Source organism: Urocitellus parryii, chromosome 3 (genome assembly GCF_045843805.1).
Source record: "Urocitellus parryii isolate mUroPar1 chromosome 3, mUroPar1.hap1, whole genome shotgun sequence".
Lineage (NCBI taxonomy): Eukaryota > Metazoa > Chordata > Mammalia > Rodentia > Sciuridae > Urocitellus > Urocitellus parryii.
In genome coordinates, this window is record NC_135533.1 from 219,943,906 (window position 1) to 219,958,940 (window position 15,035).

Genomic DNA, 15,035 nt, shown 5'->3' on the forward strand with positions numbered 1-15,035 from the left:
TGAGGACCCCCATGTCACCCCCAAGAGGCCAGCAGTGCCAGGCTGCAGGCTGCCCCAGGCAGATGCGTGTTCTGGCTGAAGGGGGCTCTTTTATGTGCACCCTGGGAAGATGTCAGGCTGGGCAGGTTGCCAGAGCCTGGGCTTGCCGCTGTGCATGCCCAGAGGAGGCTGGCCTGGCTGCCAGGGGGCCACCGTGCCTGGCAGTGGATGAGGCTGACGGACCCCACTCCTGCCCATGATTCACCAAGGATTCTGGGACTTGGGGGCCCCCACCCCTTCCTGAGCCTGGGGTCCTGGTCACTAGGTCCTGGCAACTCCTTCCCACCCATGGCCCCCACCCTAGGCTGGGCATCAGCAGCAAATTCCAGGACAGCCTAAGCTTTCCACACCTACACTGACCTGCCCAGGGCAGAGAACTCTGCATGTATCTATTTATTTAAGAAATACTCATTAAGCACTTGACCCTGGGACTGAGATTCAGAGTGGGGCCCATGGCCAGGCAGAGGAGACACAGTAAACACCGGGAATGCAAGCTTTCAAAGTCTCCTGTTGTCCACTGGCAGAAACTCCAGCCAGCGGGTCGCGCACAGGGTATCCAGGAAAGCCTGAAGCAGAAGGAACAGTGCCAGCAGGCAAAGGCCCGGAGGCTGGACGAGCTGGGATGAGGAGCGGGGAGCCCCAGGACCTAGGAGCCACACTGACCCCTGTGTAGTTCTCACTGCCTGCTGCCGTGAACCCCCTGGCTCCCCATTGCCTTTGGGAGAAAACTCCATGCCCCCGTTTCTGGCACTGGTGTTCCCACCACTGGAGGTCAGGCCTCTTCCCCGCTGAGCCTCCAGGGCCTCTGCCCTGCGGCTCTTGGGTTCCCTCTGCTGCCCCCTTCACAGCACTTCAGAACCCCACCCACAGGTCCAGGCCTGAGGCTGGATGGAAGCTCAGAGGCCTTTTGAGTAGGTTCTGCCCAGGGCTAGGCTGTGGCTCAGCAGTGGAGCACCCGCCTGGCATGGGGATCCATCCACAGGACCACAGAAAGATGAATACAGGGATTGTGTCCACCCACAACTAAGAGACCATTAAAAATTAAGGAAAGGGTTATGACCAGAAAGTTGCAATCTGGCCAGGAAACCCACCCTGCAATCTGCACGTGTCCAAGCCTCTGCCTGGCTGGACTGGGCCCAGGTTTACCGTGGGGGAATGTAGGTTTGGGAAGGGCCACACCCACAGCTCTGAGGGCGGGTGATGGATGTGGCTGGCTGCCGCACCCCAGTCTGTTTCCCCAGTGTCCACACCAGGAGGGGCTCAGGCTTTCTGTCCTGCAAGGTAAGAGAGACCCATGTCTGGGGACTCCCTCCTCCAGCCAGTTCTGCTTCAGGGCTCCTGACCCCTCAACTGTGCCCGACACGGCAGGTGGCCCCAGGCCCCTTCCTCTACAGGCCTCAAGATGGTAGGAACCCAGCAGAGGCCGGAGGGCAGCTGACCTCACAACCCTCACAGGCGGTGGGTAAGCACAGGAGGGGCCGGGAGGAGCCAGCAGCGGTCAGCCTGGAGCAGGAGCTGCCCGCCAGCTGCCAGCCCCAGTGGAATCCAGCCCCATGAATGAGCCCTTGTCTGTGCAAGGCCGCCCGGCCCTGCCCCTCTGCCCACTGGGGGCTGGGACTCCTGGGACCCTGCAGCCATTTCCGGAAGGTTCCAAGCGTGCAGTTGGTTTCGTGCTGTGGCCTCCCCACTTCACCCCCTGGGAAACCGGCAGGCTTCACAGTGCTGCAGCCACACCTAGTAATGGCCTGGTGCTGGCCAGGACTGGCAGAATGTCTGCTGGGCAGCACACAGGGAGCACATGGGCACAAGGGCCCTGGCGAGCGGGCCCACCCTCACCTCCATGCACCCCCCAGGATCTGTGGACACTCACAGGCTCACTGAGCCAGTCTGGTGTAGAAGGGATAGTTCCTGGCCCCCAGTGAAACAGCCCCCAGGAGGAGGGCTGAGCTGGGCATCGTCCCCAGGTGGGGGCCCACCAGCCTAGGCATACCACAGTCACCAGTGCCCCAAGTGGGCACCCCTGTGCACAAGTACCAGGTTCTGCCTGGCACTCCAGGCCTCAGGTAAAGATTCAGGTGGGTCCAGCCCTAGATGTGTGCAGGCCAGGCGGCCAGGGGCTGGGTGAGGCACTCTGGTGCTCTGGCAGGTCTGGTTGGTGTGTGTGGCCCTCTGGTGGTGGTGGAGGGAAGGGCCGGGTGCATCCCAGGGCACCCTGGGCTCTAGGGCCCATCCTAGGGCTGCCCATTTGCCCCAGGAACGGGCCAGGGGCCACGGTTTTCCTGTTTCTCTGAACCTAGCCCAGCCCCTGGGAGATGCCAGTTTCCTGACTGACCAGGCTCCTGCTTCTCTGGGAACCTGAGACGGGTGCTGCCCCTGCTGGCCCAGCTGAAGGGCGGAGCTGTGCTCTGGGTCCCAGCCAGGCCCGGATCCCCCCAGAACTGCGCACCGGCCGGCTGTGGCTGCTGGGGCAGGCAACCCCTTCTCTTCTAAAGCTTTTTAGCTGTAGATGGACAGAACGCCTTTACCTCGTTCATCTTTAGGTGGTGTGAAGGGTCAGACCCAGTGTCCCCACACACTCCAGGAAAGTGCTCTGCCATCGGGCTCCAGCTCCAGCCCAGGCACCCCTTCTTGAGGTCAGGGCCCCTCCCTGTGGTACTGTCCTTGGCAGCCTTTGGGGCCTTGACTTAGGTGTGAGGCAGGAGGCAGAACACACCCCGGCCTTTTCCTCCTGAGTGGGTCTAAGTTGCCCAGGCTGGCCCCAAACTTGCGATCCTCCCGCCTCAGTTTCCTGAGGGAGGAATGCACCCGGCAAGGCTCCTCTTCTGGGTGGGAGCACATTCAGGTGCCGTGGGCCTGTGCAGGAACTGGCAGGCAGACTGCCCCGCAGGGAGCGGGAGGGAGGCCTAGGTCACCCACCCGGGCCTCACTCGCTGTGCAGATGGCACCAGGCTCAGAGCACTTGGAGGAGACGGCACGAGGGCTGTCCAGAGCAGCCATCAGCAGGAAACCTGCTCACTGTTTTATTTCTGTGGTGATGGGGACTGGACCCAGGGGCTTCACCCCCCAGCTGCACCTCCAGACCTTTTGGTTCTCAATTTTGAGATGAGGCCTCAGTAAGTTGCTGAGACAGTACAACCATGGCCCAGCTCCCAAGGTTGACCTGGCTTCTGCGTTGTTCTGCCCACACTCTCAGTACCTGGAGACTTGCAGCCCGACTACCTGCCCTCCCTGTTCCCTGGCCCTGCCCTGATAACTGAGCTGCCCATAGGCCTCCCTCACCTGAGACCCCTGCTCGATGCCCTGGGTTCCACCCACAGGCTCCTGTCACCTGCAGTCATCACAGCCAAGGTGAGCACGAGGCGGGGTGGGGTCAGTCTTTATTGTAGGGTTCCCACCGAGCCCGACACTGGAAAGGGTGCTGCTATCCTCGGCTGGAGCTGGGGAGTTCTGGAGTCCCATCCTCTGGCACACAGACATTGGGAGGGGGTAGGGGTCACTTGGGAGCAGTGAAGGGGTCTCTGTGCAGGTGAGTGGGTAGGTGGGCAGGCCCCCTCCACCATCAAGAGGTCTGAGCTGCCACTGAGCCACAGACCTGCAACCTTCATGAAGAAATCTCCACAAAGCCCGGGGCAAACACAGAGCACTGGCCTCAGACAGGCAGGAGACTGGACGGGGGCTAGGGAGGTCCACCCACCTACCCGCCCAGGCATGGCCAGGGAGAGGCGGACACTCCAGGGCTCCAGTGACACGTTTAAATGGTGAACACCTAACAGAATTGAGGCACGGAACCTACTGCGTTCCAACTAAACAAGGGCACGCTGCCATCTGTGACGGGCTCGCTCTGGCCGTGGGCTCAGAGGTGAGAATCTGGGATCTTGCAAACACAGGGGTGGACTCCTGCTGGAGGCAGAGACGTAGACACGGGGCTCCAGCACACGGCTCCAGTCCTGGGGCGCCTGGAAAGGCAGAGGTCCCTCAGATACCAGCCCCGCCCTCACCCTGGGGGGTCCCTGGGGTCCCAGGGTCGGTGTGCACCTGCTCAGGTGGCGTTCCTCTGGCGGACATTCTTGCCCTTGTCATTCACGTGGTGACTGCTGCTCTTCCTGGGGAAACAGGGCAGGGCCTCAGCCCATGGGGCCTGGCTGGAGACCCAGCACTCCCCAGCCCAGCCCCTCTCAGAGCAACACCCTGACTGCCTGGGAGGCACCCACCAAGGACCCAGGGAGGTCTGGGTACACACCTGGGAGCCCCCAACACTCCCCCAGTGAGCTAGGACTTACAGCGGTGCCGCGCCTGCGTCGTCATCTGTAGGCACAGCCAACATGGGAGAGAGGAGACAGGCATCAGGAGAGGTCTGCACAGCACACCTGCAGCTTCCCTCGGGGCTCACCAGAGGGGCCAGCCACCCAGGGTCCCTCCCAGGCAGTGGCCGTGCAAGAAAGCTGGCACTCCTCACCTCGGCCAAGCACCTCAAAAGCACTGTGGCCTTGGCCTGGCCCGCCCCAGCTAAGGACAGCAGCACGGCCCCTGTGGCAAGCATGCAGGCCCACACCTGGGGTAGGGTGTGCAGGGGCCACCCCCAGTGCCAGGAGAAGCCCAGGGCCGCTGCCAGGTGGCCATCAGGGCGCCTGAGGCTACGCCATGCAGTCACAGGCTCACCAGAGCCAAGATCCTTGAGCCCCCAGCGGTCAGAGGCACCTGAGGCACCACTTACCCTGGAGGATGCCAGCTGAGGCCGAGGGAGGAGAGAGGGGCAGTGAGGCGTGGCAGACCCCGCCCTCCCAGGAGCTCCCCGACCCCCAGGCTCCTGGGGCTGCAGCTCACCATCCAGGGGCTCATCTGGCTTCCGCCGCTTCTCGTAGATGAAGATGATAGTGACGAGCACCAGCACCTCCGCCACGATGCCCAGGAAGGGCCAGAGGGCGGCCAGGCGGCTGCGCACCCGCAGGGTGATCTCGGCCTTCTTGACGCCCTCCGGGTTGGTGGCATTGCACACATAGGTGCCAGGGTCGGTACCCATGTCCAGGTCCTTGATATGCAGCTCCGACTTGGCTTCTGAAGAACTCACGTAGAATTTGCTCTGGGAGCCGTTGGTGATGACCTAGGAGGACCTTGTCAGACTGGAGGGAGAGCTCTGGGTTCCCACCCGTGGTCCTGCAGCCCTGGGTCCCAGTTTGGGCCCTCACCTGGTAATGGGAGTTGACCATCTTGTACCAGGCCCAGTCAGTGACGGGCGGGTAAGAGTCTGACTTACAGACCAGAGTGACCGCTTCCCCCTCATTGGCATGCTCAGACTTCTTTGCAGCCTTGATGTGGGGAGGCCCTGGAGAGAACAAGGAGAGTCGACACCCAGGCCTGCAAAACTGTTCCTGGGCTCCTGACCCTGCTAACCCCCCCCACCGAGCCCCCCCAGAAGGGCATGGCAGACTACCCCGGCCCAGGCCCCATGCAGGGTGCCCTCTGCCGAGCACTTACCACTCACTGTGATCTCAGCCCTGCCCATGGGCTCAGGGAGGAAGACACAGAAGTAGCTGCCAGCGCTGTCCTCCACGTTCACCCTGCAATCAGGTAGGAGTGAGTTTGGTCTTCATGGCCAGGCAGCCCTGCCCCCAGGAACAGAGGGTTGTCCTAACCCAACCACCACAGTCCTGTCAAGACTGCGTGCAGTGACCCGCCAGGGAGGCCCTCAGGGGGGGACGCAGACCAGAGGCAGTCAGGGACCCACTTAATGAGCCTGCTGTAGCTGCCAGCCCTGGCTGCACCCATGGCCCGTCCGCCCCAGTAAGCCTGACACAAAAGGCCCAATTAGGGTAATGCCCAGCCATGGGGCAGGCAGAGAGGGGCCCCAGTGCTTGGCTTCTGAGGCCTCCACTTGTGCACAGGGCCCCAAAGAGCACCCTGAGGACACAGTGGCATCTGTATCCCCAGTGTTGGGGTGGTCGGCCTGCACTGCCCCCACACCTCCAAGGACACTCTGGGATCCCGAACCCTCTGGGCACAGGATTGCTGGCAGCAGCCCCTCACTCACTCAAACACTGTCTGCAGGTCAGGCAGGATGTCCTCTTTCAGCACCTTGTCACCCTTCACCCACTGGTGGCCAGTGACCTGGGTGGTGCTGTGATTCAAGGCACAGGTGAGACGCATCTTAGAACCAATGTCCTCCACATCTGTCACGATGGTGCCCGCTAGGAAGCCAAGTAAGCTGGTCAGCACGCGACGCAAGGACCGTACAAGCCACCAGTGTCCTCACTGCAGACCAAGGCCACTGCCCTATCCAAGGAGCCTCTCCTGCTGCTGCAGCACTGACCTGAGGCACCTCTGCAGGCATCTGACTAGCTGAGCCGATGATATCCCCAAACCCCCGACAAAGGCCTAGCCTTCGCAAACGAGGAAAGCACGGCTGTGCAGGGCACCTGCCCCGCTCTGGGGCACTGCTGGGACCCTCGCCCCAGCAGAGCAGCCCTCCTGGCTGGCGGCGACACACCCTTTAGGAATCGAACCTGAAAGCATCTACAACTAGAAGCTGAGAAGCCCCCAGAGGTTCTGGAGTCCCACTCCTGGGCTGAGCACGGCCATGTGGACGCTCAGTGTGGCCACGCAGTGGCAGGTCCCGACCCACTGGTCAGACGCACAAGGGAGACAGGCCAGCCAGGGTGCAGGGGCCGGGCAGGCACTGGAGAGCAGGGCAGGCAGACGGATGGGACAAAACAGGGTGTAGAGACCGCAGGGCAAAGGGCAGGCCTGCCTACTCCTGCAGGCCACCCCAGGCCCACTGAGCAGCAAGCCCACCGTCACCGGAGAGTCCTGGGTCCAGGGAGGAAAGGCCTGGGTGCGGAGTGGGACGGAGAGCTGGGTGGGGGGCATCTGGATGCTACGGAGCAGGACCCAGGAGCCGGGTGGCACAAAAGGAAAACTGAGGCAAGCACCCCGGCCACTCACGTTCGAGGACCACCACGCTCGCCTGGGCACGGACCCACTTGACCCTGGGTGCCCGGGTCAGGTGGTTGCGGTCGGGGTCGTTGCTGGCCCGGCACTCGTAGGTGCCTGCATCCTCCGTGGTAAGCTTCTCGATGGACACGCTGCTGGCCGCATGCTGGCGGTAGGTGGCGTGGATGTGGACGCGGTCCAGCCGAGCGCCATCCCAGAGCTGGGAGCAGGTGTCATTGGGACCGTTCCCTTCAAACCACCACTGGATCTCGGGGACGGGGCTGCCCACAGCCTGGCAGTGCAGTTCCACACGGCCCCCCGCCCACCCCTCCTGGGACAGTGGAGACTTGATGAAGCCAGCTATGGGGAGAGGGTGAGTGAGGAGAATCGAGGGCAAAGGTCAGCGCTGGCTGGGACATCCCCATCCCAAGTCTGGATGCACAGCTGGGTGGAGAAGAGGACACCCGGGGCCCTAGAGCCACTGGGGCTCAGCCTGGCACGTGCCCACCTGGGCCAGGTCCTCACCGAGACAGCACAGCTGTGAGGCCACAGATAGCTTCACACTAGACCCGAGACTGGGAAGCCAGAGGCTGTGACTGAGGCCTGTCAGAACCCTTCTTATGGCCCTCCTAATGGGGTCCCACAGGCAGCACCCCACTTCAGCCTGGTACCCTCCATGGAGAACACCTGCACTACAGAGCCTCTCAAGAGTGCACAGGTCCCCTGCCCCTAGGCTCGGTTGGGCCTGCAGCGGGAGGCAGGCACTCCTTCCCCAGGACACACTGGGATCTCTGCGGGGCACCCACAGCCAGGCAGGCATGGAGAAGAGCCCGCCTGGTGGAGGGCGCGGGGCTCAGGACCAGCCACACTGGCAGGAAGGGGCCTCAGTCTCCACCACTGGTCACCTGCAGGTTCTTTCTCTGAAAAGGGACAAAGGGTCTCACAACTGTCGAGTGGCAGAGGACACTGATGCAGGCTCTGATACTGCCTAGGGCAAGACTTCTGCAGATGCACAGACAGGTATGGGCCCCGGCTCCCGGGGCAGGAGAGATCACAGGCCCCCAGGCCAGAGGCCCTCTGCTCTGGAGCAAGGCAGGCACCTGCCCCACAGCTCCAGGGACTGGGCAAGATGCCTGTCCACCTGAGTGGTTTCAAGGCCCGCAGGGCAGTAGATGCAGAGTCAGCAACTGTTGGCACTGCCTTTATTGTGAAAAGATCACCTCCGGGTAACCTACATTTAGTGGGAGATGAGATTTCCCTGATTGCAAAACTAGCAGCTTGGGGCAGAGTGGGAGCAGTGAGTCAGGGCAGGAAACTCTGCCTTCCCGCCTGCGGGCAGGGTGATCCTGGGCCTGGGACTGCTTCAGGGCTCAGCCTTCCTTCACCAAGGGCTTCAAGGCAGTGGCTCCCAAGCTACCACCTGGGCTCTTGAGCGTTACTCTTCCCTACCCGATCCCCACCTCTCCACCAGGTGCTGTGGAGGTCTGCAGGCCTGGGCCTGGCTGCCTGGACTCTGGGGACACCTGGGCCTGAGAGTCAGGCAGGGAACCAGAGGGAACCAGAACATCTGCCCAGAGGGGCCTCTCTGCGTGTCTCTTGGGAAATGAAGCCAGGGTTCATGCCCAGTCCTGTCCACATTCCCTCCAAGTGGCCTCAGACACAAGGACAGTGCACCCTATGGCTGCCTTTCACTGGGCAGAGCTTTGGGGGTGATGCTAGCACCCAAGAGAGAAGCCAAGGGGAGCTTCTGTTCCTCCACCACCCGCCCAGAGAGGGCAGGTCTGGATCCTGCCATGTGATCTGCCACCCACTCCAGCACTCACCTTCATCTAAAAACAGCCACCCTCTCCCTGCCCACTTGCAATCGGGCAGGGCAGAAGGCCAGGCCACTGCAGGGTAGGACCGTATATGGCAGAGGGCCCCTCCCAGAGAGCACAGAGTGGCGGCCCACGCCCAGCTTCCCTCCTCCCCCACAGCAGAGCTGCCAGGACTGGGGAGAAGGTGCTGGGAGGCTGGCTGTGGGCATCAAATGGCTAGCATATCCCACCCAGGTGCCCATCTCGGGAGGGTCCCAGTGCCAGCTTCTGAGGAGCAGGCTGGCCAGGAAAAGCTAGCATGGTCACTCAGAGGAAACGGGTGGAACCCCCAGCACCACAAAATGCAGGAGCGTCCACTCTGTGCCGGGGGTGCTCTGCACCCTGACCCCAGGCTCTGAGTCCCTTCAAGGGCGAAGCCTGAAAGTGAGATAAGCAAGCACAGACACAGCCCAGGTGTCCCTGCACACCTCCCACACCACAGAGACGGCCGGGGCACACTCAGGGGAGAGCAGGGGGTCTGCCAGCTGTTCAGCTTTCTGCTGGCATAAACCTGCTTAGGCTCTGGGCAAGGCGAAGGTCCTCTACCCACTTAGCCACCATGGCAGAGCACTGAACCCAATCCAGGCAGGGCTGGTGGGGCTTCAGCCCCTCCCCACCGCAGTTTATCTTCTGCATTCACCTTGTGGGGGCGCCTATCTGTATCACCCAGAGAGCCAGCCTCACCCTGGGACTAAGGCTTTTGTCTGGGAGGAGGCCAATAAAGGGCCTTTTTGATTACAGACAAGGAAAGGCTAAAGTGGGTCAGAAGCACTGGTGAAGCTTCTGCTATTGGCAGCCCCCTTCCTGGCCCTATCCAATGCCCTGTCATCCACTGCTCAGGCACTGCTGCCTGGCTACAGCCCTGACCCCCTGGCAGCAGACCTTGGGTTTTGCCTTCATTTCCTGTGCCATGGATCTTACTCTAGTACCAAACAGGGGTCTCAAAAAAAAAGGAAGAAAATTCCCCCCATGAAGCAAGAATGCTGTCTTGCTCTTCTGGAAAATACCCCTTGGCCCTCTTCCCAGAAGGCCCCCGTGTGCAGCACTGAGCACCAATGCCACCAAGTGTACCAAAACAGCACTTTCTGCTTTAACCGGCAGGGAGGCTGAGGCCATGTCCCTGCTGCCTTGAACACCTGACTCCCCTCCTAGGCCTCCATTTGCCCACTCGTCAAGGAGGAGACGGACTAGACACCGTCTCACTCTACCTCAGGTCAGACAGCATTTGAGAAGGCAGTACACCCGGACTCAGAGAGCATGCATGTGTGCCAGATGGAGACAGGGTCCAAATCCCACCAAGAATGATAATTCCTCCAGGCCAGAGCCGACAGTTCCAGGGCCATTCCTTGCACGTGGTCCCAGCTTCCACCTGAGCACAACAGCTATTTTCCAGATGAGCGCCAAGGTCCCAGTAGCACAGGTCACAGAGGTGCCAGGGCTGGATGCCTACCCAGGCAGGATGGGCCACCATGGATGTGCCCCACAGGGTCCAATCTGTGGACATGGGTTGGGCAGGCACTGGACCAGCCTGAAGCCCTGATTCCAGTCCAGAGGGGCTCCTCAAAAGCCTGAGTGGCGGGGCAGGGTTGTGGCTCAGCAGTAGAGCGCCTGCCACACAGGCAAGACCCTGGGTTCAATCCTCAGCACCACAGAGAAATAAGTCAGTGAAACAAAGGTATTGTGTCCAACTACAACTAAAGAACAAATATCAAACAAACAAAAAACCCTGAGTTGGGTCTCCCTTCCCTTGCCAAAGGCAAGGGCAGGTGGCCACCACCAGTGCCTCTGAGGCCCGACAGGAGAGAGCACCTCCAGAATGTGGTGAGAGGTTCTGCACCCACACATCCAGGCAGGGATACTGGGGAGGGCCCTAATGGCACTGTTACCCCCAGGAACTTCCAGGGTCTTTTCCTGCTTCCCAGCACCAGCAGGATCAGGGGCTTCTCATCTTGGCAGCACCCCTCCATTTTGTCCCCCTTTTGTGGAGGCTCCCGGAGGCACGAGGCATCCCTTAGCCCAGGGCCCCCAAACCTCGCGACGTCACCCCTGAGCGCTGCTGTCCCTAGGAGTGCGGACCCCCAGATGGAGACCTCCTTCACTCCATCTCCCCCAAAGCCGGGGTGGCTGCCCCGGGGTTACTGTCCCGCGAGGACCTCCAGCAGCACTTTCCCACCCCCACCCACGGGGCCCAGGACCCCCCAGAATACCCCCTCCACTCCCATTCCCCGAAGGCCCCCCTGAGAACCCCCAAGGTCACCCCCGGCGGGGCCACTCCACTCTCGTCCCCCAAGGTCCCCCTCAAACCTGGGACATGGCCCGAGGCACGGCAGTACCGCGAGAAACCCCAGGGTCACCTCTCCACCCGGTCCTCGGGGAGGGACTCCAGGCGGCGTCCCTCCTCCAGTCCCAGCCCCTCCACAGCTCCCGGGGCCGCGACCCGCCTGCTCCTCACCCGCCGCGGAGGCGCCCTGAGCGCCCAGCAGCGCCAAGCCCAGCACCAGCAGCACCGCCGCCATGTCGCCCGTCGACCGCTCGCGACCCTGCCCTGGCGCTATAAGTAGAGCGGGCCGAAAGCCGCGGGCGCGCGCACGCAAGTGGCGTCACAGGGCGGGGCACGCCGGACGCCACGCCCTGCGCACGCGCGCACACGCACGTCTGCCGGAGCCAGCCGCGGGCACCAGCTACGGAAGCCTGGCAGGCGGCGGCACGTGACCCTGGTGGGCCACCCCGGCGACTGGGAGGTGGGGCGGGGCTCCTGGGCTGGCGGCTGCTGGTTAGTTACTTATTTATTTCTGGTACTGGGGATGGAGCCGGGGTGCCGAACCACTGGAAGCACCCCCAGCCCCTTTTGTTATTATTTTTTGAGACAGCCTCACTTGCTGAGATTGGCTTTGAACTCGCGGTCCTCCTGCCCCAGCCTCCCAAGCCTCTGGGGTTATAAATATGCAGAGCTGTTCCTCAATAAATGGGCATTTTCTCCGACTAGGAGCCTTGTTCTTCTTTCAACAGGGATGCTCCATACCATGCTTGCTACGTTATTTTTAAAGGTTTCAGGTGGAAATTGGTAAAAAAAAAAAGTCTCATTTTTTTGATATAAATAGAAGTAAAGCTTTTGTGAATGATTTAAAAAGGTGAATTTTAGCTTATTTTTGTTTTTCTTGCCTTTTTTGGAGGCATAATTTATATCATGTAAATTGCATCGCAAAAAAGAAGAAGAAAGAAAAGCCGGTGCCAAGTTGGGTGAGAGGAAGGTCCCCTGCCTTGGCAGTCGCCGGTGGGCCCTCAGATTAGACCCAGAGGGAGAGCAAATTGTTTCTAGGCGTGTTTCCTGTACGGGTTTTGGGCCATTACACAAAGGAAATTTAGATCTAACTGGCTTCCAGGTCTGTGTTTTCTTGGGGAACCCAACCCTGGGGACACCACGTGCAGGAATGACAACAGATGTCAGAACTTCAGACAGCCCTTAGGGTGGGCGCTACCTGGCCTTGTGGGAGTAGCTGCTGGTCCCCAGAGAGGACAGAAGGCTGCAAGAGAAGGGACCTTGCATCAGAACTAAAACCCTTCTTTTTCTTTCTCTCCCCCCCCCTGCTTTTTTTTTTTTTTTTTTTTTAATGTGCTGGAATAATCCCAGGGCCTCTCAAGTCTCAAAAGCAAAAGCTTCTGTTCTTCCAGGACACCAGGAAAGTGAAAGACAGTCCATAGAAAGAGGAATTATTTGCAGATCCTGCATCTGATAAGGGACATTTCTAGAGCATATAAGGAATGTGATTCAAGGGGCTGGGGCGGGGCTCGGTGGCAGAGCGTTGGCCTAGCAGGTGTGAGGCACTGGGTCAGATCAGGCTGGGCCGGCAGCAGCCAAAGGAGGCAGATTTAAAAGGGCCTCCGAACAGGCTTTATTGAGATGTCACTCCCCGGTGGAACTTGATCAGACCCACAGAGGGGACAGGGGAAGGGTCTGAGGAGAAACCGCGTGGAAGCTCGACCCGACTGCACTTTTATGGGGCTGACAGCAGGAAGGGAAGGGCTGGGGACAGGAAAAGGTGTCTCTAAGGTCCCTTGCCCCCTTGGAGTTGGTCAGGGGAGCTGGCTGAACTCCAGGATGGGCCAGGGGGTCCTGCTGATTGACAGGCGTTTCCGAGGCATCTGATGGATGTTCAAAGCAGCCAGCGCCGGCTGCTTTGTTCTAAGTGGCCACTAAGTCGCCAACAAGTCGCTGCCACCGACCTAACAGGTCTGATCCTCAGCACCACATAAAAATGAATAAAATAAAGGGTTTGTGTCCATGAAACACTCCCTCGTGCAACACCCCCCCCCCATTCAATGGTGGAAAGACAACGGATTTAAAAATGGGCCCAGGGGTTGGGTGTGGCTCCACCAGGCCCCAGGCCCGGGTTCCTCTGCCACACTGTGAAGAATGCATAAGGTAAAGGGGGCCAAGGCTCTGGATCCCAAGGCACCGTGTGTGTGTGTGTGTGTGTGTGTGTGTGTGTGTGTGTGTGTGCGCGCGTGCGCGTGCTCGCGCACAGACTCAACAGGGTCAGCCCCCAGGGAAACTCCCTCAGGGACCATAGCCGGGTGGCATGGGGCTTGCTGGCCACTCCCAGGAGGCCGGAGTCTGGAAACCAGATGGTAGATCTGGTGAGAATTTAAAGCTGGGACTTTCACCCTGCTGTCAGGGACACAGGCTGCCACAGCCACCGGAGGCAGCCCAGAGGCTCCTGACATGCACTTCTGTTTAACTCATGTTTGTTTGTTTGTTTTTCTTTTTCTTCTTTGTGATGTTGGGGATGGAATCTGGGGTCTCCTGAGTGCTAGGCAAGTGCTAGCCACAGACCCCCACCCTCAGCCCCTGCTCAGCAGTTCTCCTAGGCATGTACCCCAGAGCAGCGAAGGCCCGATTCACACCCAGACTCGCACACAGCGGCCTGGAGCCTCCCTGGGTGGGCGGAGGGACCCTCGCAGGGTGGCCCCTGTGCACACTGCCAGACCACCTGCTGCAGCGTGGCACCTGGCCCGGCAGGCCATGTCAGAGCTCAGGGCCATGCATCCTGGGACCGTGGCAGGATGTCAGGGGAGGAGGCCTGAGTTTATTAGAAGAGGTTGGAAAGGGGGAACAACGGGATTCTGGGGGAAGGGAGACGTGGACCCTCTGGGGAGGAGAGGGACAGAGGTGTCTCCAGCCCTCCTGTAGCAGGGTTCATCAGACCTTTAGGTCCCTGTGCCCAGAGCCTTACCCCCTGGAGGGAACTGGACTCTGAGGACAGGCAGACCTGGGTCACTTGCCTGTGCTGACCTGTTCTGATTGAAACTTGTCCTTACAGATTTGACAGCTGGGGGCTGGGGGTCTCATTCCCTGGCTGAGTCCTGGAGTCTGGTCTGTGTAAGATCATGAGAGTCCCCTTTGGGGACTTTGTGTTCCTGTCGGCGGGGAGACAGCTCTTCTCCTGCAGGCAGGTGCTTTGCTGATGAATGTGGCTAATTGTGGACTTCAGTGAGGCAGGGCCAGGGCGGCCGGCCCCAGGCAGATGGCCCTTCCAGAGCCCGTGTGTAGACTCACACCTTTAATTTCCTGTTCCGCCACCCATGTCTGTGTCACCTGCAGGTGGACCTTGAGGGTGAGGACCAGGCACTTCATGGGAAATGACCAGAACAGACCAGTTCAGAGATGGGACATGGGTTTGTGGGTGCCAGGGGATGGGGTGGGAGTTGGGGGCAGCTCATGGCTTCCTGTTGGGGTGATGGGATGTGGTGGAGCCAGGTGGAGCTGAGCTGCCCAGGCTGCCCTCCAACTTGCCACCCTCCTGCGTGGCCCCCAGGTCACTGGAACCACAGGCGCGTGGCCTCTGTGCCTGGCTGCGGGGTGAGTCCGTGAGATGTAAACACAGCTCGGATAGAAAACAGGGAGAAGCCCGTGGCAGAGGCGTCGCACTGACCCTGGAGGCCACGGTCGGAGGGTGGCAAGTTTGGAATCAGCCTGGGCAACTTAGACCCTGTCTCAAACAAACAGACCAAGAGAAAAGGGCTGGAGGAGTAGCTCGGTGGTAGTGCACCCCTGGGCTCCATCCCCTGTACCAAAAAACAGCGGGAGATGTAATCAGGTACTGGTGCCCGCTTTTGCCAAGGGGTGGGCAACTTCTTGGAGGGGCACGTGAGTTTGCTCAGGAGGGGCAGGGAGGGGCACGTCCACGGGAAGGGGCACGTCCACGGGGAGGG

At 60.6% G+C, this 15,035-nt stretch overlaps 1 protein-coding gene across 2 annotated transcripts; it reads right to left on the bottom strand.

Annotated features, from left to right (window-relative positions):
* Nucleotides 1–3,398: 3,398 nt before the first annotated feature.
* On the bottom strand, nucleotides 3,399–11,408 carry Bsg (basigin (Ok blood group)). Of its 2 annotated transcripts, XM_026413960.2 has the most exons (9): nucleotides 11,275–11,408; nucleotides 6,979–7,326; nucleotides 6,068–6,224; nucleotides 5,515–5,597; nucleotides 5,226–5,362; nucleotides 4,864–5,140; nucleotides 4,320–4,344; nucleotides 4,075–4,142; nucleotides 3,399–3,995 (listed from the first exon to the last, which is right to left on the bottom strand). In XM_026413960.2, exons 1-8 carry the CDS (start codon nucleotides 11,336–11,338, stop codon nucleotides 4,079–4,081), a joined length of 1,155 nt encoding a protein of 384 aa, XP_026269745.1. In that variant the 5' UTR covers nucleotides 11,339–11,408; the 3' UTR covers nucleotides 3,399–3,995; nucleotides 4,075–4,078. The 2 variants fall into 2 exon arrangements, with proteins under 2 accessions (XP_026269745.1, XP_026269746.1); XM_026413961.2 differs by lacking the exon at nucleotides 6,979–7,326 and having other exon boundaries at nucleotides 11,275–11,398.
* Between the last annotated feature and the right edge of the window lie 3,627 nt (nucleotides 11,409–15,035).